The sequence below is a fragment of the Myotis yumanensis genome, unplaced genomic scaffold, assembly GCF_028538775.1.
Source record: "Myotis yumanensis isolate MYYU_CA2020_CCGP unplaced genomic scaffold, mMyoYum1.0.hap1 SCAF_7, whole genome shotgun sequence".
Taxonomy (NCBI): Eukaryota; Metazoa; Chordata; class Mammalia; order Chiroptera; family Vespertilionidae; genus Myotis; species Myotis yumanensis.
Genome location: NW_027223758.1, coordinates 31,036,529 through 31,061,030, shown reverse-complemented (window position 1 = coordinate 31,061,030; position 24,502 = coordinate 31,036,529). Strand labels below are relative to the sequence as shown.

The 24,502-nt window shown below is 47.8% G+C and overlaps 1 protein-coding gene across 3 annotated transcripts; it reads right to left on the bottom strand.

The window, feature by feature from the left end:
* Positions 1-2: 2 nt before the first annotated feature.
* On the bottom strand, positions 3-6,452 carry IDH3B (isocitrate dehydrogenase (NAD(+)) 3 non-catalytic subunit beta). 3 transcript variants are annotated; one of them, XR_011472118.1, is made up of 13 exons: positions 6,386-6,452; positions 6,184-6,264; positions 5,966-6,064; positions 5,729-5,849; positions 2,683-2,743; positions 2,474-2,606; positions 2,233-2,366; positions 2,039-2,141; positions 1,796-1,942; positions 1,528-1,622; positions 1,358-1,418; positions 219-414; positions 3-124 (listed from the first exon to the last, which is right to left on the bottom strand). XR_011472118.1 is itself a non-coding variant. In XM_070420040.1 (12 exons), exons 1-12 carry the CDS (start codon positions 6,425-6,427, stop codon positions 328-330), a joined length of 1,164 nt encoding a protein of 387 aa, XP_070276141.1. In that variant the 5' UTR covers positions 6,428-6,452; the 3' UTR covers positions 3-327. The 3 variants fall into 3 exon arrangements, 2 of the variants coding, with proteins under 2 accessions (XP_070276141.1, XP_070276140.1); XM_070420040.1 differs by having other exon boundaries at positions 3-414; XM_070420039.1 differs by lacking the exon at positions 219-414.
* Positions 6,453-24,502: the final 18,050 nt, after the last annotated feature.

Below are 24,502 nucleotides of genomic sequence, written 5' to 3'. Positions count from 1 at the left end.
AGTTGATTTATAATTTTATGTTTTATTTGACTCCTTTATATGGATGTGCTTGGGGCAGGGCATCAATGACAGCCTCAGTGAAGTCTCGGCAGGTGGCATAGCCACCCATGTCAGGAGTTCGAACCTGTGGGGGAGAATTGTCATCACCCTGTGACCTGGGCCCATCCCTACCCTCCCCCCATTATAGTTTTCCCTAAGGAAGCCAGCCCCAGGACAACCTAGGCTCTGCCCAGGTGATTATGGTTTAAGGGCTCTTCTCTGGTCCACTGCACTGAAGGGAGATGTGGGTGGTATGGTCCTCGTGAGGTTGAAGGGAATAAAGGGGCTCTAGCCCCCATAGGGGTGCAGGTGGCCGATGACGGACTGGATGAAGTCAGTTGTGGTGCTGTAGCCGCCCATGTCTCGTGTCCGCACCTACAGCCACCACCGGCAATAGCCGTGGGAAAGAAGAGAAGAGAGCCCATGAAGGAGGGTAGGGCACTGATGAAATGGGAGTCCAAGATGGGATAACAGCCAGAAAGAAGATGCAGCAGATGCAGGAAGGTTGCTAGGTTTGAAGAACATGGACTTGTCCACTCAGATCTTCTGAGGGCCAGAGTCACTACTAGAGTGATCAACTGCAACCTGGACAGAATGGATGGGAAGCTGAGCAGGAGGGAAGATAGGAAATGTAGATTGGAGACAGGATGAGATGCCTTGGAGACAAGTAGAAGGAAGGAAATGGCAGGGGGATGCAAAGGAGGATGGGCTTCCAGGGTGGAGAAGGTGACTGACACCCTTGCCTCATCCTGCCTGCTACCTCCCTCGGCTCCTCCATCCCCATGCTCTCCCCCTAGATAGCTGCAAATTCAGCATTAAGATGCCCAATAAGCCGGGCCAAAGTGGCTCAGTTGATTGACCATTGTCCTGTGCACCAAAAGGTTGCCGGTTTGAGTCCCAATCAGGGCACATACCTGGGTTGCAGATTTGATCCCCAGTTGGGGCACGTAAGGAGGGCAATTGATCTTTCTCAGCATGTCCTTGGGTGAGGATTAAAAAATAAGATGTCCATAAAAGAGCCAATGGATGGAGCAGGAAAGGGAATAGCAGATGGGAACTAAAAGGCAAAAGAGATCTAGAGCAGCGGTCACCAACCTTTCGGACCCCACGGACCACCAGTGGTCCGCAGATACCGGTTGGTGACCACTGATCTAGAGGATGAAACAGCCAAGAGGAGAGAGGTGAAGAGCAGCCCTGAGAGGGATGGGCAAGATCAGAGAGCAGATGGTCTGGGGACCTATAGGGAAAGGAGACCCCAATTCAGGTTACCCAGAGAGTAGTTCTGAGGCCTTGAACCCCACATCCTTTCTAAACTCACCTTGCCAACTTTGATCACCTTCTTCACTGCATCTGCAATCATGTTGGAGTGATATTCCAGACTGTCAATGTAGAGAGGAAGAAATTGAGATTTCCCCCTTCATCAGGCCCTAATTTCCCCACCTGTGCTCCCTCTCAACACCTGGCCTCCTCCAGCCCACCACAACCTACTTGAGGTGCCGCAGCATGTTGGAAGCTGACAGAAGCATGGCTGTGGGGTTGGCTATATTTCTGCCCACTGCCTGGGCAAATGGGTGCCGGGCACCCTGTGAAAAGAAGGGCAGGCCAGAGTCACTGGGAGCAGACATTATGCAGAAACTAAGATCAAGGAAAAGAGAGGTTAGGCCAGGTACAGAGAGGAGGCATGGCATGAAACTATCAGGCGGAACCTGAGGTCAGAAGAAGGGCACACAGAACTAGAGGAGGTGACCTCACTCACCATCTCAAAGACTGCATACTCTGCACTGTAGCTCTCACCAGGTACCACACCAGCTCCCCCAACCAGGCCAGCAGCCAGATTGTCAATAATGTTCCCATAGAGATTGGGCATCACCAGCACATCAAACTGGTAAGGATTCTGCACCAGCTGGCAGGGAGAAATATGGGCATGGAGAAGAGAAATAAATTCCACTCCCTGCTCTCCCTCAGCACTGAGGGAGTGCACACACAAGGAGGGCCTTACCTGCATGCAACAGTTGTCTATGATCATTGTATCAAACTTGATTTTGGGGTACAGTTCAGCAATTTCCTCACAGCACTGCAGAAACAACCCATCCCCAAGTTTCCTGTCCATGGGCCAAAGGGAACAGATTCAGCAAGAGTGTGCAGGGGACTACCTTCCCAGGAACCTACCCCACGCAAAGCCATGTCCCTCACATGATGTTGGCCTTGTGGACAGCCGTGACCTTGTTCCGCCCCTTCTTAGTGGCATAGTCAAAAGCGAATTTTGCAATCCGTTGAGATTTGGTTCGCGTGATAATCTTCAAGCACTCAATCACGCCCTTTGCACTCTGGGTAGGAAGAGAGAAATAGCTAAGTGATACTGGAAAGAAAGGAAGAAGGAGCTATGCCTCTCTCCCACCTTCACCTCTGCCCCCCCCAATTTCTAGGACTTCACCTCATGTTCCAGAGAGCTGTACTCCCCTTCTGTCTGCTCTCGAATGATCACCAGATCTAGATTGTTGTGTCGAGTCTTGTACCCAGAAAGTGACTTCACATGGACTACATTGGCAAACAAGTCCAACTTACGCCTGGGGGTGGGACAGAGCCATCAACACTGTGCCTGGTGCCCCAGAATCCCTCTGACCCATTGCTCCCACCACTTACCTCAGTCGCATATCATAGGAGGCTAGATCCCCTTTATATTCCATCGGGGTGTGGATCTTTCCTGCACAAACAAAGTTGCAGGAGTGGGGAAATGTCAGGCACAAGCCAAACCAAAGGAAACTCGCTGTCCAATCCCCTCAGTGACAGAATGCAACCCAGACTCCCAGCTCCCACTCCCAATCAGTGACCCTTAAACTTCTCTGGAGGGATGGGGCAAAGGAGAATAATGCAGTTAAAACCAGAAACATTCTAACAGTTTTATTTTTAGTCACATGTAAAGGGTGTCCAAAAATTCACTCAAGAAATAATTTTGATAGAAAACACAGGTTTATAATTAAAAACTCTAAATTTTGTATTGATTCATAAAGTATACAGTATAGGGTTATGTATGGAATAGCATATCGGGTAAATGGCCTCCACGGCTTTGCTGGCACATACGCACTCTTTTGTTATTGCCTGAGCAGCCGCATTTTCGAAGAATGGTCCGATGATGCCTCCAGCCCAAAATCTGTACCAAACAGTGACACGTTGTGGATGCATTTGTTTCTCAACAATCACTCATGGATTTTCTGAACCGCAAATTCGACAATCTTGTTGATTAACCAAGCCATCTAGATGAAAATGAGCCTCAACGAAATTCAGCCACATTTATGCAAAAACGGTCATGGAAAATTTCAACAAAAGAGTGCGTATGTGCCAGCAAAGCCGTGGAGGCCACTTACCCGATATGCTATTCCATACATAACCCTATACCAGTGATGGCGAACTTCTGACACGCGAACTCATTTTTTTGGTTGATTTTTCTTTGTTAAATGGCATTTAAATATATAAAATAAATATCAAAAATATAAGTCTTTGTTTTACTATGGTTGCAAATATCAAAAAATTTCTATATGTGACATGGCACCAGAGTTAAGTTAGGGTTTTTCAAAATGCTGACGTGCCGAGCTCAAAAGGTTCGCCATCACTGCCCTATACTGTATATTTTATGAATCAATAAAAAATTTCCAATTTTTAATTATAAACCTGTGTTTTCTATCAAAATTACTTCTTGCGTGAATTTTGGGACACCCTTTATGTTGAAACCTCAAAGTGACCTAAAAGGAGGACAGAAGATTTTTTTCATGTTATCAAAGAGCCTGGGTTTAATATGTTGAAAAACAATGCTAAGGGGTCTATGACCTTTCTGTGTCTACCTAGTTCACATTTCTCCACCAACAATTATTGAGTAGAGAGTATGTGTAAGGAAGGTACTAGGTTTAGCAACCAAAAACACAACACATACCTTCTGTCCCCAAGGAGCAAACAATATATATAATGAGGAAAATAGATAATATAAAGGACATGGTTTTTAAAAACCATGGGAGAAGCCCTAGATGGTTTGGTTCAGTGAATAGAGCGCTGGCCTGAGAACTGAAGAGTCACAGGTTTGATTCCACTTAAGGGCACATGCCTGGGTTGCAGGCTCAATCCCCAGTAGGGGGCGTGCAGGAGGCAGCTGAACAATAATTCTCTCTCCATCTTTGATGTTTCTATCTATCTCTCCCTCTCCCTTCCTCTCTTAAATCAATTTTTTTAAATGTGTATTTTAAAATAAATAAATAAAAAACCATGGGGCCCTAGCCAGTTTGGCTCAGTGGATAGAGTGTCGGCTTGCGGTCGGAAGGGTCCCAGTTCAATTCTGGCCAAGGGCACATGCCCAGGTTGCGGCCTCGATCCCTAGTAGGGGGCGTGCAGGAGGCAGCCGATCAATAATTCTCTCTCATCACTGATGTTTCTCCCTCTCCCTTCCTCTCTGAAATCAATAAAGAAATACTTTTTAAAATATATATATATATATGTATATGAAAAAATATATATATATATGAAAGGATTTTAACGACATACATAGAAACACAAAGAAATTCCCTGTGGTAATACCAGGAAACATCACAGAACGACTGGCACTTCAGCCAGACCTTAGGTAAAGTGAGTGTAGTAGATTGAACAGTAACCCCCAAAATGATATGTCTATACCTCAACCTATAAATGTGACCTTATTTAAATAACAGTGTTAGAGAAAAAAGAAAAGAAAAGAAAGAAAGAGTGTTTGCAGATATAATTAAGGATCTTGAGATGAAATCAACTTGGATTAGGGTGGGCCCAAAATCCAATGACAAGCCCTTATACAAAAAAAGGAGTAGAAATAGATACACAGACACAGAGAGGAAAAAGCCAGAAGACAGAGGCAGAGATTGGAGTGATGCATCTACAAGCCAAGGAACACCAGGAGCTGCCAGGTGCCACCAGGAACTGGAAGAGCCAAGAAAGAGTTCTCCCCTAAGCCTTCAGAGAGAGTCCTGCCAAGACCTTAACTCTGGAATCAGGCCCTGTATTAAAGGGACCTCCAGAACTGTGAAAGAATAAAATTTCTGTTATTTTAAGCCACCAGTTGCATGATAATTGGTTATGACAGTCCTGGGAGACCAAGACAGTGAGTGAGGAGGACTCTGACAGGTAGCATCAGAACATCCTGGGCAGAAGGAACAGCATAAATCAAGGTAGTTCATATATTTGGAAACTAACACAGCATAGTCCATAGCACAGAACAAGTCCTGTGAAAATGAAGGCAGAAAAGCTGAGAGTCACTGTACAAAGAACTTACTGTCCTAGGCTAAGGCTGGGCCTGGCAAAGTCATGCTGGTCCTTCCAAGAGAAGAGATGCAGAAAATGGACTGCGGGGACAGAACTGGAAACCAAAAAATCTAATGAGGAGATTCAAGGAGGGACGCAGAGGGAAGGCAGAAAAGCGGTGGCCAGAGCAGCAATCTATAAACACAATTAACAAGACGGGACGACCCGTGGTGTAGCCCCATGGCAGACTCCGAGTTCCTGCGGAGACAGCTCCCATGCTCTCTCAGCTCCTGTGTTTCGGCTGGAAGGAACCAATGGTCACGAACCGCTAGGAGCTCAGGGAGAGTTCGTGCAGCCATAGGTGTAGAGGGAAGCTTGATGAATATTTGTTCATTTGATTTCAAATGACACATAGGCGAGAGGGCACACGTACCAATGAGGGCCACCTTGTTCTCCTTCATGGAGCTCAGAACTTGCTCCAGCTTCTCCTCCGACGCCATATTCTGCACCTCGCTCAGGTAATGCTCCTGAAACTCCACGGGGACGCTGGCAGCCTTCCGAGACAGGCCCCAAGCATGACAGGGTCAGGATCAACTAAGTTCCTTCCAAGCCGTCCCCGCACCCCCACCCCACCCCACCGTCCCTGCCGCCGATTCCCCAGGCAACTCGCCTTGAACACCTCCTTGACCGCGTGCATCAGCTCGGGCCCCACGCCGTCTCCGGGCACCATGGTCACAGGAAAGGCGCCCTCCACCTTCACGTCCTGGGCCTGCGACCGGGGCCGTCAGAGATGGTGCGAGGGTAGGGGCAGGAGTCCGGGAGATGGGAGGGCTGGGAACCCGGGGAGGGGGCGGGACGGGGCGAGGCCCGAGCTGGCATTGCGCTTACCTGGCTCCGCGAGACGGCGTGGGAAACGGCCGAGGTACCCAGGCCCCTCCATGCCCCAGGGGTGGGGGCGGCGACCAGCGCCTGCGAAGAGACACAGCCTGTGAGGTCGGCCTGGACTCCCGCCCGGAACACTACGGGGAGCCGGGTAAAAGCCCGCCGACCCCCGCCCGCACGGCCCGGCCTGGCCCGCTCCCCGCCTCACTCGGGTCAGCCAGCGGACACTGCTGAGAGCCGCCATGTTCATCGCAGGAAGTCGCGAGGGAAGTGACGCCGGAAGCCCGAGCGGCTCGGCACCCTGACTTCCGGTCAGGCCCAGGACCCCGGGGGGTGCACTCTTCCTCCCTCCGGCGCCCCGCACGCTTCTCTTTCCTTTCCGTTCCCTTCTACTCCCCCTCCCCGGGAGACAAACGGCGCACGCAGCCGCTTGGTGTATTGCTTTTTTCCCAGCCACTATATTTAACTTATATTGACACTTCACCCTAACATGGAAGGATAATATCAGACTTTATGTTTAGCAAAGGAAGACTGAATTGAGTCCCGAGGTGCGACCCCTGCGGCTGTCAGCGGGTGGAGGGGCTGGTGAAGGGCACTGACTGCAGGCGGAGGACATGGCTGGTAGGAAGTTAGACAGGCGCGGCTGAGTGAAGCCTGCCCGGGGGCCATGAGGGAGAACAGGCGGCCGTCACTGGTATGTGGCCCCCTGAGCAGGGGTCGGGCCAACATGGCCTGCGGGCCCCTCTCTAGGGCGGCCCAGCAGACCGCCTGCAGGCAGGCTCGGAGCCAGCGGTTCTCGGCGCCAGCCCGGAGGAAAATGACAGGACCTCAATGCCAGTGTGACCTTTCTAGGGCCCGGGGCTAATTACAATAGAATTTGCATTGGGTTTTGACCCCGCCCCCTGTGGGCTTTCCTGTAGGCCAGCGGTTCTCAACCTGTGGGTCGCGACCCCTTTGGGGGTGGAACAACCCTTTCACAGGGGTCGCCTAAGACCATCAGAAAACACATGTAGGATTACATATTGTTTTTGTGATTAATCACTCTGCTTTAATTATGTTCAATTTGTAACAATGAAATTGGGGGTCACCACAGCATGAGGCCCTGTATTAAAGGGTCGCGGCATTAGGAAGGTTGAGAACCACTGCATAGACATTAGAGATGAGGGCATGCCCAGAAGAAAGATAGTTCCTGTCAATCTTCCCTAAATGTGTGAAAGGCCCCACCCAGAAAATCCCCCTTTCACGCCCAGAAATGTGGAGCTTCTCTCCGTCTCTCTCTCTGTCCCTAAGGAGCAGACCTTTCCCTAAAATCAGTAAGCAGGTCCTGAAGTGAGGATTTAAAAATAATACTGTATATTCTCTCTGTGTACATGCATAGGGAAGAGGTTTTTTAAATATATTTTTATTGATTTTTAAAGAGAGAGGAAGGGAGAGGGAGAGAGAGACATCCTGTGAGAGTGAGACAGCCATCGGCTGCCTCCTGCTTGCCCCCCACCAGGGATCGAGCTTGCACCCCGGGCATGTGCCCTGACTGGGAATCAAACCAGCAACCTTTTTTGGGTGCATGGGATGGCGCCCAACCAACTGAGCCTCCCCGCCAGGGCTCTACAGTATTGTTTTTAGAGTATGGGTGTGTGCTTCAGAATAAATGGTTTCATAATCTATATATTTACTGTCCTATAATTTTTTTTCACTCAACAGTGTCTAAGATAACATGTCTTAGAGAAGGAGCACTTATTATTTTACTTTGCTGCAATAGTATTCTATAATGTGAATTTGCCAAATTTATTGAGCCTTTCTCAAGTTGCTGGATACTTAAGTGGTTTCTAGTTTGGGTCATGACCAACAATATTGCTGTGTACAACCCTGTACAGTATTCTTTATACACATGATGAATGTTAGAAAGTGCCCTCCCCGACAAAGCACCTGTGCCCATGTGTGTTTCGGTTATGAATGTTTTCTGCTGCAACAATCAGAAAACTTGTTAAACAAATAAGAGTTGTTGGCCTCTGAAGTTAAGGAGTTCCTGGGACTCGTTTAGCTGCTTGGAGAGGCCCCTGAGATAGAGGCCCTCTCCCTTTCCACTCTGCCAGCCTAGTGTGTTGTCTGAGATCCTCATCCGTGGTGCCTCATACTATCCATATGGCTGCTGCAGCTCTAGACATTGCTTCTGCATTCAACGCTGGGAAGGAGGAGAACGAACAGTCCCAACTATATCTTCTCCTTCATATCAGAAATCTAAGTGTTCCCAGAAATAGTCTCAACAGATTTCCACTGAGGTATCGCAGGCCAGAAATAGGTTCATGACCACTCCTACTGCAAGAAAAACTGGGAAAGAGGGGAAGAGGTTTGTCCTGATCGGCTTAAACTAATTCTTCATATCCTGGCTGTACATTCGGGCCAGCTGAAAAGCTTTTTAAAAAAATACCTATGTCTGGATCCTACCACCAGAGGTTTTGATGTAATTGGTCTGGAGTGGGGCCCAGATACGAGTGTTCTTTAAAAGCTCCCTGGATGAATCTAAAAGTCAACCAGAGTTGAGAACCACTGGTGTACACCAGTCATGATCCTTCACCTGGGAGTGGGCAGGTGTATCAATTAGGATTAGTGAGTGACAACATGCAGCATAACCACAGCTCAAACAAGAGAAGGGTTTGTTTCTTGCTCACATAAAAGTTCCAATAACAGCCCTAACCAGTTAGACTCAGTGGATAGAGCGTCGTCCTATGGACTGAAAGGTCCCAGGTTCGATTCCGGTCAAGGGCATGTACCTTGGTTGTGGGCACATCCCCAGTAGGAGGTGTGCAGGAGGCAGCTGATTGATGTTTCTCTCTCATCGATGTTTCTACCTCTCTATCCCTCTCCCTTCCTCTCTGTAAACAATCAATAAAATATATATATATTTTAAAAGTTCCAATAACAGTTGGTTCAAGGCTGGATCGGCCCTCCATAGTGTCAGAAGCTCAGACTCTGCAGTCTTATTGGTCCACTTTTCAAGGCCTCCATTCCCAAGTTCATTCAAGATCTGAGACACCCCACAGGTGTGGCTCAGTGGTTGAACGTCGACCTAGGAACCAGAAGGTCACGGTTCGATTCCCGGTCAGGGCACATGCCTGAGTTGCAGGCTTGATCCCCAGTAGGGGACATGTAGGAGGCAGCCAATCAATGATTCCCTCTCATCATTGTTTCTCTCTCTTTCCCTTTCCCTTCCTCTCTGAAATCAATAAAATAATATATTTTAAAAATATCTTGAGACAGTTATTCTACCTCCAGCCATCATGTATGTATTTCAACCAGCAAGAAGGACAGGGAGGAGAAAACCAGAAGCCCCAGGCCCTGTAATGGCACTTTCTGGAATTCCCACACACCATTTCTACTTGTATCCTATGTAATACAGAAACATGTCTGCCTTTTTCTTCAAAGCTCTAGCTTTGTCCCAGAAGGCTTCCTTTCCCTTAAAATGATAAACATATTCTCCAGTAGTTTTTCTGATGCTGTTATGGTTTTGTGTTTATATGGTTTTAGGCCAGTGGTCAGCAAACTGCGGCTCGCGAGCCACATTCGGCTCTTTGGCCCCTTGAGTGTGGCTCTTCCACAAAATACCAGGTGCGGGCGCACATGTACAGTACGATTGAAACTTCGTGGCCCATGCGCAGAAGTCGGTATTTTGTGGAAGAGCCACACTCAAGGGGCCAAAGAGCCGCATGTGGCTCTCGAGCCACAGTTTGCCGAGCCACGGGTTAGGCTATTAATTTATCTGACATGTAGTTTTGTAAAAGGTGAAAGATAAATACCTAACTTTTTTCCGAAGGGTTAGCTAACTGCCTCAGTATCATTTATTATCTTTTCTTCCAGATAATAAATTCTACCTTTATTAAATACTAAATCCTCACACATATATTAGGTCAGACAATGTGAAACTGCTGATATGTATTACCTCACTCAGCTTTATTTTCTCAATTATATCTGTCTCAATTATATCTGTATAAATGTTATATATTTGTTCATTTGTTTGTTTATTACCTCTGTTTCTCTTTTTTTTTTCTTTTTTTTTTAAATATGTTTTTATTGACTTTTTACAGAGAGGAAGGGAGAGGGATAGAGAGTTAGAAACATCGATGAGAGAGAAACATCGATCAGCTGCCTCCTACACACTCCCTATTGGGGATGTGCTCGCAACTAAGGTACATGCCCTTGATTGGAATCGAACCTGGGACCCTTGAGTCCGCAGGCCGACGCTCTATCCGCTGAGCCAAACCAGTTAGGGCTATTACCTCTGTTTCTCAGTTGAATGAAAGTGCAATGAAGGCTGGGATTCTCTCGTTATAAACCACTGCCTCATATGTATCTGCTAATTGAATGAATGAAGTTTATCTTTGAATCTGTTAATATATATTAATGTACTTTTCAATATTGAACCATCCTTATATGTTAGAAAAGCCATCTTGGTTGTGATATATTATTCTTTAAGTATATACTCGTTTCTTTTTTTTTTAATTCTCACCTGAGGATATTTTTTCTATTGATTTTTTAAAAATACATTTTATTGATTTTTTTACAGAGAGGACGGGAGAGGGATAGAGAGTTAGAAAAATGATGAGAGAGAAACATCGATCAGCTGCCTCCCGCACCCCCCCCCCCCCACCACTGGGGATGTGCCCGCAACTAAGGTACATGCCCTTGACCAGAATCGAACCTGGGACCCTTCAGTCCGCAGGCTGACGCTCTATCCACTGAGCCAAACCAGTCAGGGCTCTATTTATTTTTTAAGAGAAAATGGAGAGAAGGGAGGAGGGGGGGAAGAAAGAAAGAGGAACATCAATGTGAGAGAGACACATAGATTGTTTGCCTTCCACACACACCCCAACCAGCCCAGGAATCAAGCCTGCAACTGAGGTATGTGTCCTTAACCAAAATCATCCCCGAAACCCTTCGATCCACAAGCTGATGCTCTAACTACTGAGCCAAATCATCCAGGGCAGTACACTACTCTTTTTGATCAGCTAATGCATCTATTTAAGTCGTTTGCGTCTGTGATCTTTCTTTTTAATATATGTTTTATTGATTTTTTACAGAGAGGAAGGGAGAGAGTTAGAAACATTGATGAGAGAGAAACATCGATCAGCTGCCTCCTGCACACCCCCCACTGGGGATGTGCCCGCAACCAAGGTACATGCCCTTGACTGGAATCGAACCTGGGACCCTTCAGTCTGCAGGCCGCCACTCTATCCACTGAGCCAAACCGGTTAGGGCTGCATCTGTGGTCTTAAAAGAGTTTGCATTTCTCTTTCTTTGTTTCTTCTGCAATCACCCAGTGTGAGCATCAGGACTGAGACCCGAGGCTTTTTAAAAAGAGACAGGCATAACTTGGAAGTGGACATGGGGTAGGAACTATTGGGAGAGGCAGTTGGCCATGGCCCCTGAGTGTCCCTGTGCATTCTTGCTGGCTGTGCCAAGAATGCAAGGTCCTAACTCCTCTTTGCCCACACCATTTCTCAGACTTGTATTGCAGTGAGCAACCTGGAGGGATGAGGTAATATCTCCCTCTAGGACTAAGCGCAAGCGTGCTTATCCCCTGCTATAAAAGAGGTGGGTTCTCCAAACTCCATGTCCCTCAGATGCAACACAAACCCACTGCCTGCACAGCATCTACTGGGCCCTCCAGGTTGCCCTTGTGGGATGTGAGGGAAAGGAAGCCAATGGAAACATTGTGCTGTGTTGCTTGCTGTGCCATGAGTCATAAAGTCCTTTGTCTCTGACCCAGGAGTCTCATCTTGCTTGGCCAGCATCCATGAAATAGTAAGACTGGTTGTCATTAACTAATCAGCAGGGTAAACTCAAATGCCAGGCCCTGACAGTGTGGCAGTGAGGATGGGGTGCTGGCAGAGACATGACTTTCTGGAAGAGGAAGGACAAGGACCCCGGGGACCAGATCAGAGGTTATGAAAAGACCCCCTCGCATATGTTAGTGAATCTTCCAAATGGTGGGTGGCAGGCTGAGGGTGACTAGAGGGAGGGTCTCACACCGTCCTACCTGTTAATGAGGCCAAGCAGTGGGAAGCTGACGGAAATAAGCCACCTGAGTGGTGCTGTGTTCCTGCTCACTCCTCCACGCCAGAGGGGGAAGGGCTGCTGTGACAAAGGGGCAGCAAGCCCACAGCCCCACTCAAAGGGCAATACGGATGTGGCTTCTGAATCAAAGGGTCCTGAAAGCTGAAATAAAATGGCATTATCCAGGGTGTTTGAAATAGAGCTTCAGTGTATTTGGTTGAGCCCAACAAGTGGCCATTCAAACCCAAAGTGAACAAAAGTCTTGCTTACTTGCGCAGACCTTTCTCTCCCTCTGTGCTCCCCCGTCTCTCTCCCCACGCTACTCTCCCCTCAGCAGCTTTGAAGAAAAAGTGAGATATGCTGGGAACTTCCATAGAGGTGACGGCATCAAATGTTTACAACTCTGTAGGACCCAAGCACCCATGTTACCGTCTTACCCAGTCCTGTTGTTGGATGCAGGCAGGCAGGGGTGGCTGAAGGTTCCAAGAAATGCAATGGGGGTGGCAATGGTCCTGGGCTTGGGGGGTTGGGGGGGAGTGGCAGTGGTCTTGTATTGAAGCTGGAGGCACAGGGGAGAATGCAGTGGTGTACCAGTCCTGAAGCCAGAGGCCAAGAGAGAGTAAAAGCCTCCCAGCTGCCCCTCCCCCATGGGTTAGCCTTCCCCACACTCCTGCTCTCCCCTCTGGGGGAGCCTGATCTGAAGCTGTTGCCATAGCTCCTGATCCGCACACAGTAAACTCCTTGGTTTGTTTTCCCATAAGGTAAAAAAAAAAAATCCCCCAATTTCAACTGATGGGCTTTGAGCAAAGTTTTCATTGGGAAAAGGAAATCAAAGTGGCCCTGTGTGTGGGTCCTTTGGGCCAATTCAATGTACTGCACTGTCATTGGGGCTGACACTGCTGAAAGTATAACTGGTATTGATGTTTGTCCAGGCTTGTACTGTAAACGCAGTCAGCTCCAGAGGGGACTCGCCCATTCAGAGACTGCTGTGTGTTCAGAGGTGACTCTTGAACCCTCTGGGATGGTCCAGAAGAAACCATATAGGCTTCCAAGAGGAAAAACATAATCAGGAAAGATTACTGAGGCCATTTCTAGCCCAACAGTGCCACCTGCCGGACATAGTCACCAAATACATCACCAACTTGGATTTGGTGGTTAGAAAGGGAAGAACACAAAAGGTCTTACTAGTCAAGTGTAAATGCTGTATTCAAGAGCACAGCTTTCCTAGCCCTAACCTTATCTGGGCTTTACAAGAATGGCAATTCCTTTGGGGAAAACTTCATTCCTCACTTCATCACCTGAAGCAAAACTGCTAGCTCAATGGGACCCTCAATTCACAGAGGACCCCCCAAGTGCCTGCCTGGTTCGCCGGTGGTTTGGCTATACTGACACCAAATGGTGTCCACGTTCAACCTCAGCACCAGCTACGAAGAATTTAAAAAGCAGGCGTGTGCCCAGTGTTTGAGCATCTACCTATGAAACAGGAAGTTACAGTTAGATTCCCATGCCTGAGTTACTGGCTTGATCCCCAGTAGGGGGCGTGCAGGAGATAGCCGACCAGTGATTCTCGTCATTGATGTTTCTCTCTCTCCCTCTCCATTCCTCTCGAAGTCAATAAAAATATATTTAGCCCTAGCTAGTTTGGCTCAGTGGATAGAGTATTGGCCTGTGGACCAAAGAGTCCAGGGTTCAATTTTGGTCAAGGGCAAGTACCTAGGTTGCAGGCTCCTCCCCAGACTGGGCCCTGGTCAGGTGCGTGCAGGAGGCAACCAATTGATGTGTTTCTCTCACATCGATGTTTCTCTCTCTTTCCCTCTTTCTTCCACTCTCTCTCTCTAAAATCAATGGAAAAAATATCCTCGGGTGAGGATTTAAATATATATATATTTAAAAATAATCTATATAAAAACCTAAGTGACTGTCCGACCATCTGATAGGCCAATAGCTATGATGTGCACTGACCACTGGGGGGCAGACACTCAATGCAGGAGTGGAAACCACAGGCATGGAAACATGGAACAGACTGATGAATCTCAGAGGGAGGAGGGGAGGGGAGAGGGCAGGAAGAGATTAACCAAAGATCTTATATGCATACTAGAGGCTCGATGCACGGATTCGTGCGCCAGTGGGTTCCCTTGGCCTGGCCTGCAGGGATCGGGCTGAAACTGGCCCAGTGCACAGTGGGGTCCCTCAGCCTGGCCTATGGGGATTGGGCCAAAACCGGCTCTCCGACATCCCCCAAGGGTTCCTGGATTGCGAGAGGGTGCAGGCCAGGCAGAGGGACCCCACCGGTGCATGAATCCATGCACCAGGCCTCTAAAAAATAAATAAAAAGCAGGCATACTCATTCTGCTCAATGAGCAGAACTCAAGGCAGTGCTAATAGTCCTGGACAACACCTTCCCTGATGAAGCTTGGTTACATTTTTCTTTTTTTTTCTTTTTTATATTTTATTGATTTTTTACAGAGAGGAAGGGAGAGAGATAGAGAGTCAGAAACATCGATGAGAGAGAAACATCGATCAGCTGCCTCCTGCACATCTCCTACTGGGGATGTGCCCGCATCCCAGGTACATGCCCTTGACCGGAATCGAACCTGGGACCCTTCAGTCCGCAGGCCGACGCTCAATCCACTGAGCCAAACCAGTTTCGGCTTGGTTACATTTTTCATGCCTTTTGTGCCGTTGCCAATGGCCTAGCTGTGTGTCTGCAAGATTGGCAATTAAAGACATTCTTCTGTGGAGCTGCAAACTGTGGAAATAAATTCAGCTGCCAATCAGACAGCCTGGGTCACTCATGGAGATGCTCGTGGCAAGGGTATCAAATAAGACCAACTGGAATGAAGCTGCTGATCCCGCCTGCACTGCCTACACAACTGCCACCACTGCCTGGATCATTACACCAGTCCTGGCACTGTATCGGCCATCATGGACTGGGCACAAAGTCAAGAACTGTTTCTGATGCAGAACCACTGCTGCACCCCAGACTTGTGACACCTCCCAAAAGTCTTACAGTAAAGAGGTCACATTGCACAGGTGTCGCTACTACCTGCTCCTGGAGCATTGAGTACCTACCTCAGACCTTTGACCCCCTCTCTAGACCGTCCTGGTTGCCTCACTGCAGAGAGCACATTTTCAGGTTACAGTGTTGCTGTTCTAGTCTGATCAGGAGACTCTGGCCATACCGTTGTGGCCCTTGTAACTAAGCCACATCTAGTTTTTGGTTTTACAGTCTGACAATGATGTGACCTTTGTTGCAAAAGCCAACCAACAATAAGTCAAGGTATTCGATGGCCATGCCATGCTCCCTACCATCTGCAGACACCTCATGTTATTGAGCCCTGGAATGGCTTCTTCACAAGTAATCTCAAAAAGCTTCTGACTACCTCCCTTATCTCCTTTGACCCGCATACCTGTGTGAAGCAGTGTGGTCCCTGAACACAGCTATCCCCAGACAAAAAGCATCTCCTCTCAACCATTTCCTAAGTAATTAGCAAGACAAAGGGGTGGAAGGTTAAATAGACCTATTCTGAAGATTTTAGATTTTGAATACCTCTGGGCATGGTGCCCTTCCAACAATAATAACCATAGGCCAGCCCAGCTGGTACACCCTCCAGGTGTCAGCCTGGCAAAAGGAGGCCTGGGGGTTCAAATGTAATTCTGATTTACCACCTGGATTCTCCTGATGGATTTAGATGATTCATAAAAGTGATGATGACTTGGTTGAGTACACTGCTTGCCAAATCCCCCTACACTGGCCCACGGAGGCCAAGGTGGGAGATATAATGGGTCTCTGTGAATTTTGTCAATTTTGTCTCCCTCGTATCTGGTCCCTTCAGATGAAAGATCAGGGTACGAGTAGGAAAAAAAGATGAAGTCTTAGCTACTGGAAAGGGACACACTGAATTCGTGGCTATGGAGGCTGGTGATGCCAGCAGGTGCAGGGAGAGGGGACAGTTAATGTGCTCTTTGTCCCCTAGTTTCAACACTGCAGCCAATAAAAGCATCACCAAGTTCATCTGAGTCAAGCTTCAGCTGGCAGCCTGACCCCTCTGGGCTTGTCAGCCTGTCCTTATGCTATAGAAACAGAAGAACTCATGTGGGCATGGTCATTACTAAACTATTTGTGCCCTTTGCCATCAATGGCAGCTCCTGAATATGGAACCTCCCCCAACCCCATACTTGTACAAACACACCATCCAGCACAACCTTGTTTCAATCTGACTGGTACAAATGCATGTACTTTTCCTGTCACCCAATTGGCTTTGGTTCATATATGGCAGCTGAGGCTGCAACTATTTGGTAACACTGCCCATGTGACTTAACCAAACCAGTGTAATGATGATGCAAATCACATTTAAAACCAAATCTTTTTCGAAATATATTTTTATTGATATCAGAGAGGAAGGCAGAGGGAGGGAGAGATAGAAACATCAATGATGAGAGAGAATCATTGATCAGCTGCCTCTTGCACACCCCGTACTGGGGATTGAGCCTGAAACCCAGGCATGTGCCCTGACCAGGAAACAAACCATGACCTTCTGGTTCATTGGGCGACGCTCAACCACTGAGCCGGGCTTAAAATCAAATCTTGACTTGGAGTGACATGTGTATGTTTGTATGTGACCCTTTCGAGTATATTTTTATATGTGGGTCATGGCATGTCTCCTTATTAGAGTTGAGGGTTGCTTTTTGGCCTGTTTTCTCCTATAATTATTAGTAATGACATGAAAGATCAGCAGATTAGTCTGAAACTCACTTGTGAGAATTTTAATAGGTAATAACCTGACTTTAGACTATATCCTGGCTGCCTGAAATAAGATAAGACTTATTCACAGGTGACTGAGTGTGGGATCCTGGGTGGCACGGTTGAAGCCAGCACTTCAGGTTGGCCTCATTTTGCTGCCTGAAGTTCTATTGATAGTAGCCTTAATTAAATTCTCTATGAGGCAGACTGAGCAGATTTGGTCCCAGCCTCTGCTGATCAGATTAATCAGAGTGGCGGGTGGAGTGGCATACTCATGTGAATATTCACGCTCAGCCAGGAATGTGTGGGGCGAGTTGTTGGGAGAGGCGAGCTGCCATAGGCCCTGTGCACCACTGCTCATTTTTACTGGGCATGCCAAGAATACAAGGCCCTGACCACTCTGTCTGGATTATTTCTTTTCTCTTATAATTTATTTTTCAATTACAGTTGACATACATTATTGTATTAGTTTCAGGTGTACAACATAGTGATTAGGTATTTATGTAACTTACAAAGAGATCACCCCAGTAAGTCTAGTACCCATCTGATACCATACACAGTTATCACAATATTACTGACTATTTCTCTATGCTGTACTTTACATCCCCATGACTATTTTTATAACTGCCCATTTGTATTTCTTAACCCCTTCACCTTTGTCACCCAGCCTCCCGACCCACCTCCCAGCTGGAAACCATCAATGTGTTCTCTGTATCCATGAGATTCTTTCTGTTCTGTTTGTTGCATGGACTATTTGGTTCCTGTTCAGGGGTGTGTGTGCAGCAACCAACCTTGAGAATGACGTATTATCTCTCTCCAGGACAAAGAGCATGCTATTGCCTTCTAGAAAAGAGGTGGATTCCCCATGCCCGTGTTCCTCAGATGCACAGCACCCACAGGGCTCCTCCACATTGTCCCTGTGGGACTTAAGGGCCAAGAAGAGCTGATGCACACATGATGCTCTTGCTACTTGCTGTGCTGTAACAAATTTCTCTGTTTCTTCTCCAGGAATTTCAGGTCTTCTGCCAAGCATCCATGAAGCAGTAACAGGTTAACTTATTGGCTTGAAAGTAGTGGTGGGTGGGTGGCAAATTGCAAATACTGCCATGTAATGGGAGGAAAGAGATTAAACAGTAATTGCTAGGAAGGACTTTCCGTTGGGATAAAGGGTGTCCTGGGTGTTATCTTAGTCTGCTCAGGCTGCCACAGCAAAATACCATAGACTGGGGGTTTATACAACAAAAATTTCTTTTCTTTTTTTTTAAGATTTTAAAATTGATTTTTAGAGAAAGAAGAAGGGAGAGAGAAATATCAATGTGAGAGGGTGACACTGATCAGCTGTTTCCTGCATACCAGGGATCGAGCCCGCAACCTGGGCACGTGCCCTGACCAGGAATCAAACTGGTAACTTTTAGGTGCACAGGACGATGCCCAACCGAGCCACACCACCCGCACAAAATAAATTTATTTTCTTACAGTACTGGAAGCTGGGAAGTCCACGATCAAGGTGCCAGCCATTCGGTTCCTGGTGAGGACTCCCTTCCTGGCTTGCAGATGGCCACTTTCTCGCTGTGTTCTCACATGGTGGAGAGAGCGCTCTGCTCTGTTTTTCCTTCTCATAAGAGCACTAGCTCTAGCAGATTAGGGTTCCATCCCTATGATCTCATTTAAACTTTATCACCTCCTCACAGGCCCTATCTCCAAATACAGTCACAACGGATGTTAGGGATTTAAAACATAAACTTCAGGGGGACATAACATTCATCCCTAACAGGTGTCATCCAGGTCCAGTTAGGGCTGGAGGTGAGAGAAATCTTTAAAAGGAATGCTGGGAATATGAGGAGGCTGGTTAATTATGCAGAAGGGTTTCTAAAGGGTTTGGCAGATGTTTCAGGGAGTGAAGAAGTGGTGGAGGAGGAGTCAGGGCCAAGGAGAAACAGCATTGTGGGACTGAGAATATGGCCAGGATGGCCAAACTATGGGATCCACAGTTTCATAAATGAGTGACAAAACCAGGCATGAGAAGCACACACACACAAAAAAACTTCTACGGAATACTACACAAATGAAAATAAATGAACTACTCTTACAATACCATGGATAAATCTTACAGATATAATGATGAATAACAGCCAGATACAAAACACTACACAGTGCATGATACCTTTTATATGAACTCCAGGGATGGGAAAAATCAGTTTACAGTGTGAGAAGTCAGGAGAGGAGTTACTTCTGCAGGGCATGTATTGACCAAGGAGGAGGTACCGGAGATGGGATGTTGGAAATGGCTTGTATCTTAATCAGGGCTGTGGTTATATGGGTATATACATGTGTAAAAATTTATTGAGGTGTATACACATGGGCAATTTGCTGTGTTATGCCATAATTTAAAAATCAAGTAACTTTTTAAAAAAATCTTTCTTATTGAAAATATTACATATGTCCTCCTTTCCCCCCCACTGATCCCCTCCAGCCCACAAATAACTTTTTTTAAACTAAAAATAATAAAAGTTGTACATTAGGTCAAATTGACCATCCACATACATTTCACCCACGTGAAATGATCTTGCTAGTAAAAAGAAATGCCCACATACAGACTGCTGTAAAGTATGAGGTTCCCCACTTTTTTAAAATCCTCACCCAAGATATGGTTTTTATTTTTATTGATTTTAGAGAGGAAGGGAAAGAGAAAGAGAGAAACACTAATGTGAAAGAGAAACATCCATCAGGTTATCTCCCATATGCACCCTGACCAGGAATCAAACCTGAAATCTAGGTATGTGCCTTGACTGGGGGCGACCAAGCTGGCAGGGGAAGGCAGTTGGGGGCATTAGGCAGGCAGGCAGGTGAGTGGTTAGGAGCCAGTGGTCCTGGATCGCGAGAGGGATGTCCCAGATTGGAGAGGGTGCAGGCCGGGCTCAGGGACACTCTCCATGCACAAATTTCATGCACCAGGCCTCTAGTATTAAATATTATAATAATTAAACAATAATATTGCCTATTCAAGGCTCCAGACCCCAAATCCTTTTCACCATGTTGTGCATTGCAAGGACCTGGCTCCAATTGGCCAAGTGGCCATTGAAGGGTGAGAGGGAGAGACCTTGACGCTCTGTACCCCAGGAGTATGCCTGAGTGACAGGGCAGAGCAGGGCTAGGGGACAGAGAGCAGGTGTGCTGAGCCCATCTACTTGAGACACCCTGTGGAACCCCATATACCAAGTCAGTCCTGAGGTCCTGACCTCTGTCTCTCAGACAAGTCCTAATTCCATAAATATTTGTGTGCTAGGCTCTGTTCTGAACACTATGGATACATAAGAGAAGGAACAAAATTCCCATCTGCAAGAGCTGCAGGCCAGTAAGTGATAACCCTGTTCTATTAAGACATATCTCTCTTTAAGAAAAAAAGGAAAAAAAAGCCCGGTCCACTCTCAGTGATTGAGCGTGGACCCATGAACCAGGAAGTCATAGTTGGATTCACAGTCAGGATTCGATCCCCAGTGTGCAGGAGGCAGCTGGAGACAGCTGATCGATGCTTCTCATCATTGATGTTTCTATTTCTCTCCCTTCCTCTCTCTAAAAAAAAAAAGATCCAAGCGCCCTTCTTTTGCTGCTGTAATTTGTTCCTTCTACCTCTGTGACTTTCTAAATAAGTTTTCGCTTGTACTTGAACATTTACATATATATATATATATATATATATATATATATATATATTTCAGATTTTCTGCCACTGCCTGTGGGTAGCTAAGAGGCAGCCCTCCAGGGTAGTGTTGGGTGCTGTCACAGCTTTAGGTTAGAAACCCGCAGGTCCTGGACCCTCTCTTAGGGTAAAGCTGGGAGAGCAGCCAGCCTGGAGAAGACCTTGCTGCACCAGGAAAAACCATTCCCTTCGTCGTTCTCAATGGGGATTCAGACTGACTGTCTTTGAGATGGCTCATGATTGGGAGGGCTGTGAACAACCAGGAATATCAAGGGGACAGTCAGCCTTTGCTCCAGCCCAGAGATTGAAGATGGCAACTCAACTCCCCTGCCAACGCGTCCACCTATAGCTCTCGTCGTCTTACTATTTAGGGGTGAATAACTCAGCCTGGATTCGGGAAATGGGATCCTAAGGCAAGACTAACACCAGTGGTGCAGGATTTTCCTGAAGTCGCTGCAGAGACCTCAGCAGTCAGCAGGGAGGAAGGCTGAACTGGGCATACCCACCAGGAATCCTCTTGGATGGCCCTCGTCATTTCTATTTTCTTCGTGGAGCTATTTGAACAGCCATATTTAATGCATGTTTTATTTTATTTTATTTTAATTTTTTATCCTTCCTATATTTTAATGATCTTGGCGTCAAGTGGATCCAAGTGCCGGCTTGACACTATGGAACCTCTAGGGGGCGCTATGGACCAACTTCTGCCGAATGCACCACTTCTGATCTGTTTTCTCTGGTGCTGCACCCCCTTTCCGCGAGGGGGTGGGGCGGGAGGGCCGGAGGGGGAAGAGAGGGGAGGATGGAAGAGTTCTGCCAAATTTTAAGATACTGTTTTAAAGCCAGGTGGACAGGAAAAATTCCAAGCTCCTCAGTGTGACATCCTCGGCACAAGCATGATGCTCCAGGCGCAGGACCCCAAACCCACCCATTGAACTGTTCTAGTCTTACCTATGCTTGTCCTTCTTCCCAAGACCCCCCGTGCCCCTTCTCAGGCCCAGGTCCTCCTGCACTGGTCCCGTGCTCCCCTGTGCATTTTAACAGCCCAGGTCACTCTAGCGACCCTGAGTGGTATAAGTCCCCCCCCCCACCACCACCACCACCACACTGTGGTGTCCATAGGGCAGAGCCTGTGTTTTAGTCTTTGCTTATTCTCTAGCACTGGACACATGACAAGAGCCTTTCCCGTGGTTGTGAGCACGAATGTCCATGACAGGGAAAGATGAGGTCGGAGCTCTGGGCTGGTGGTCTGGGGTGAGCCTCTGCCTGGGCCAGAGAGGACTGGCATTCTCTGTGGGCTGGGACCCAGCCTCCTCCACCTGTCACCACCAGCCCTCCAGCTCTCTGTAACCACAACTACAGCAGACCCCAAATCCCTTCTTTCTTTCTTTTTTTTTTTTTTTAATTTTTTAAAAAATATTTTTTATTGATTTTTTACAGAGAGGAAGGGAGAGGGATAGAGAGTTAGAAACATCGATGCGAGAGAAACATCGACCAGCTGCCTCCTGCATACCCCCTACTGAGGATGTGTACGCAACCAAAGTACATGCCCTTGACTGGAATCGAACCTGCGACCTTTCAGTCCGCAGGCTGACGCTCTATCCACTGAGCCAAACCGGTTAGGGCTCTTTCTTTCTTTCTTTTTTTTAAAGAACACATTTCTTGTTTAAAAGATTTTTTTTTTTATTGCTTTTAGAGGAAGGGAGAGGGAGAGAGAGATAGAAACATCAATGAGGAGAGAGAATCATTGATTGGCTGCCTCCCGCACACCCCCTACTGGGGATTGAGCCTGCAATCCAGGCATGTGCCCTTGACCAGAATCGAATCTGCGACCCTTCAGTCCACAGGCTGACACTCTATCCACTGAGCCAAACCGGCTAGGGCCCAAAATCCCTTCTTCATGGAGAAGTTGCCGAAGTTTGAGAGGAGAAATTTGCCAAAGGAACTAAGATAAGTAAAAACACACATAGAGGTCCGAGAAACAGACTTACTGAATATAAAGAAAAGATGATTACCTTTGACCTTAAAGGCTGACCCACAATTTTCTCACTGGCCTTCCACCTGATGAGCCCAGCTGGCACCCTCATCACCCAGGGGCCTTATCCCTTGGTTCAGTGGTTCTAAGCCCTTCTGTGGGGCTGCAGGCCCTGAGAAGCCTCAAACGCCATCCTGGTTGGTTTCTTTCTAATCCATGTGGTTAGAATAGAATAGAAATCTATATAAGTCAGGGGCCCATCCAGACTGGCCTTAGCTCAGCACCACTGTCCTGGGTTGACTGACCTCCCTTTCTGCCCCCGGTTAATACTGAGACCCTATCTCCCAAATGTACCCTGGAAAGCGTCTTTCTAGAACCATGAAGATCTGCAACCATTATGAAAAGGAATGTGGACCCTGTTGCCTCCCAGAAAAGGAAGGTGTTGCAAAAGTGAGGGCACTGCAGGCAGAGAGGACAGCCAGTGTAAAGGGGTGGAGCTGAGAGTGTGGGACTGTGTTTGAGAAACAGTGTGATTTCTGCGTCAGGCACATAAGAGACTCGCACAGCAAGGGGATGGAAGGAAGGAAGGCTGGCAAGAGACATTTGGATCAGGCGTCAAAGGGCCTAGAGCAGGGGTGGGCAAACTTTTTGACTCGAGGGCCACAATGGGTTCTTAAACTGGACCGGAGGGCCGGAACAAAAGCATGGATGGAGTGTTTTTGTGAACTAATATAAATTCAAAGTAAACATCTACACTAATAAAAGAGAAACATGGTAATTGGTGTACGACCGCTACCCTTCCCATTGGCTAATCAGCGTATCCTTTTTTTTTTATTTTATTTTTTTTTATTTTAATAATTTTTATTTCTTAAAGTATTACAAAGAGTTTTACATATGTCTCCTTTTTTCCCCCCCTTGACATTCCCCCGGCCCCTACCCCCCGCTCCCCCCGCCCCGTGTCTTGTGTCCATTGGTTAATCTTATATGCATGCATATAAGTCCTTCAGTTGGTCTCTTAATCCCCCCCCCCCAACCCTCCCCAGGCTTCCCACTGTAGTTTAACATTCTGTTCAATGTTGCTCTGCTTCTGTATCTACCCCTGTTCATCAGTCCATACTGGTCCCCTTTATTTGTCCCAACCTCACTGGAGTAGTCTCAACCTCACCAGGGCCGTCTGAGCCTCACCAGGGCCGTTTCAACCTCACCGGGGCCGTCCCTACCTCACGGGGGCCGTTTCAACCTCACCGGGGTCGTCCCTACCACACCGGGGCCGTTTCGACCTGACCAGGGTCGTCCCTACCTCACAGGGGCCGTTTCAACCTCACCGGGTCGTCCCTACCTCACGGGGGCCGTTTCAACCTGACCGGGGTTGTCCCTACCACACCGGGGCCGTTTCAACCTGACCGGGGTTGTCCCTACCACACCGGGGCTGTTTCAACCTGACCGGGGTTGTCCCTACCACACCGGGGCCGTTTCGACCTGACTGGGGTCGTCCCTACCTCACAGGGGCTGTTTCAACCTCACCGGGGTCGTCCCTACCACACCGGGGCCGTTTCGACCTGACCAGGGTCACCCCTACCTCACAGGGGCCGTTTCAACCTCACCGGGTCGTCCCTACCTCACGGGGGCCGTTTCAACCTGACCGGGTTGTCCCTACCACACCGGGGCCGTTTCAACCTGACCAGGGTCGTCCCTACCTCACGGGGGCCGTTTCAACCTCACCGGGGTCGTCCCTACCACACCGGGGCCGTTTCGACCTGACTGGGGTCGTCCCTACCTCACGGGGGCTGTTTCAACCTCACCGGGGTCGTCCCTACCACACCGGGGCTGTTTCGACCTCACCGGGGTCGTCCCTACC

Coding starts and splice junctions, on each gene's coding strand:
- IDH3B (XM_070420039.1), bottom strand. CDS start 6,427: ATGAACATGGCGGCTCTCAGCAGTGTCCGCTGGCTGACCCGA. Junction 2,607..2,682: donor TCCTATGATATGCGACTGAG/GTAAGTGGTGGG, acceptor TCCCACCCCCAG/GCGTAAGTTGGACTTGTTTG. Junction 1,623..1,795: donor AGTATGCAGTCTTTGAGATG/GTGAGTGAGGTC, acceptor TTCTTTTCACAG/GGTGCCCGGCACCCATTTGC.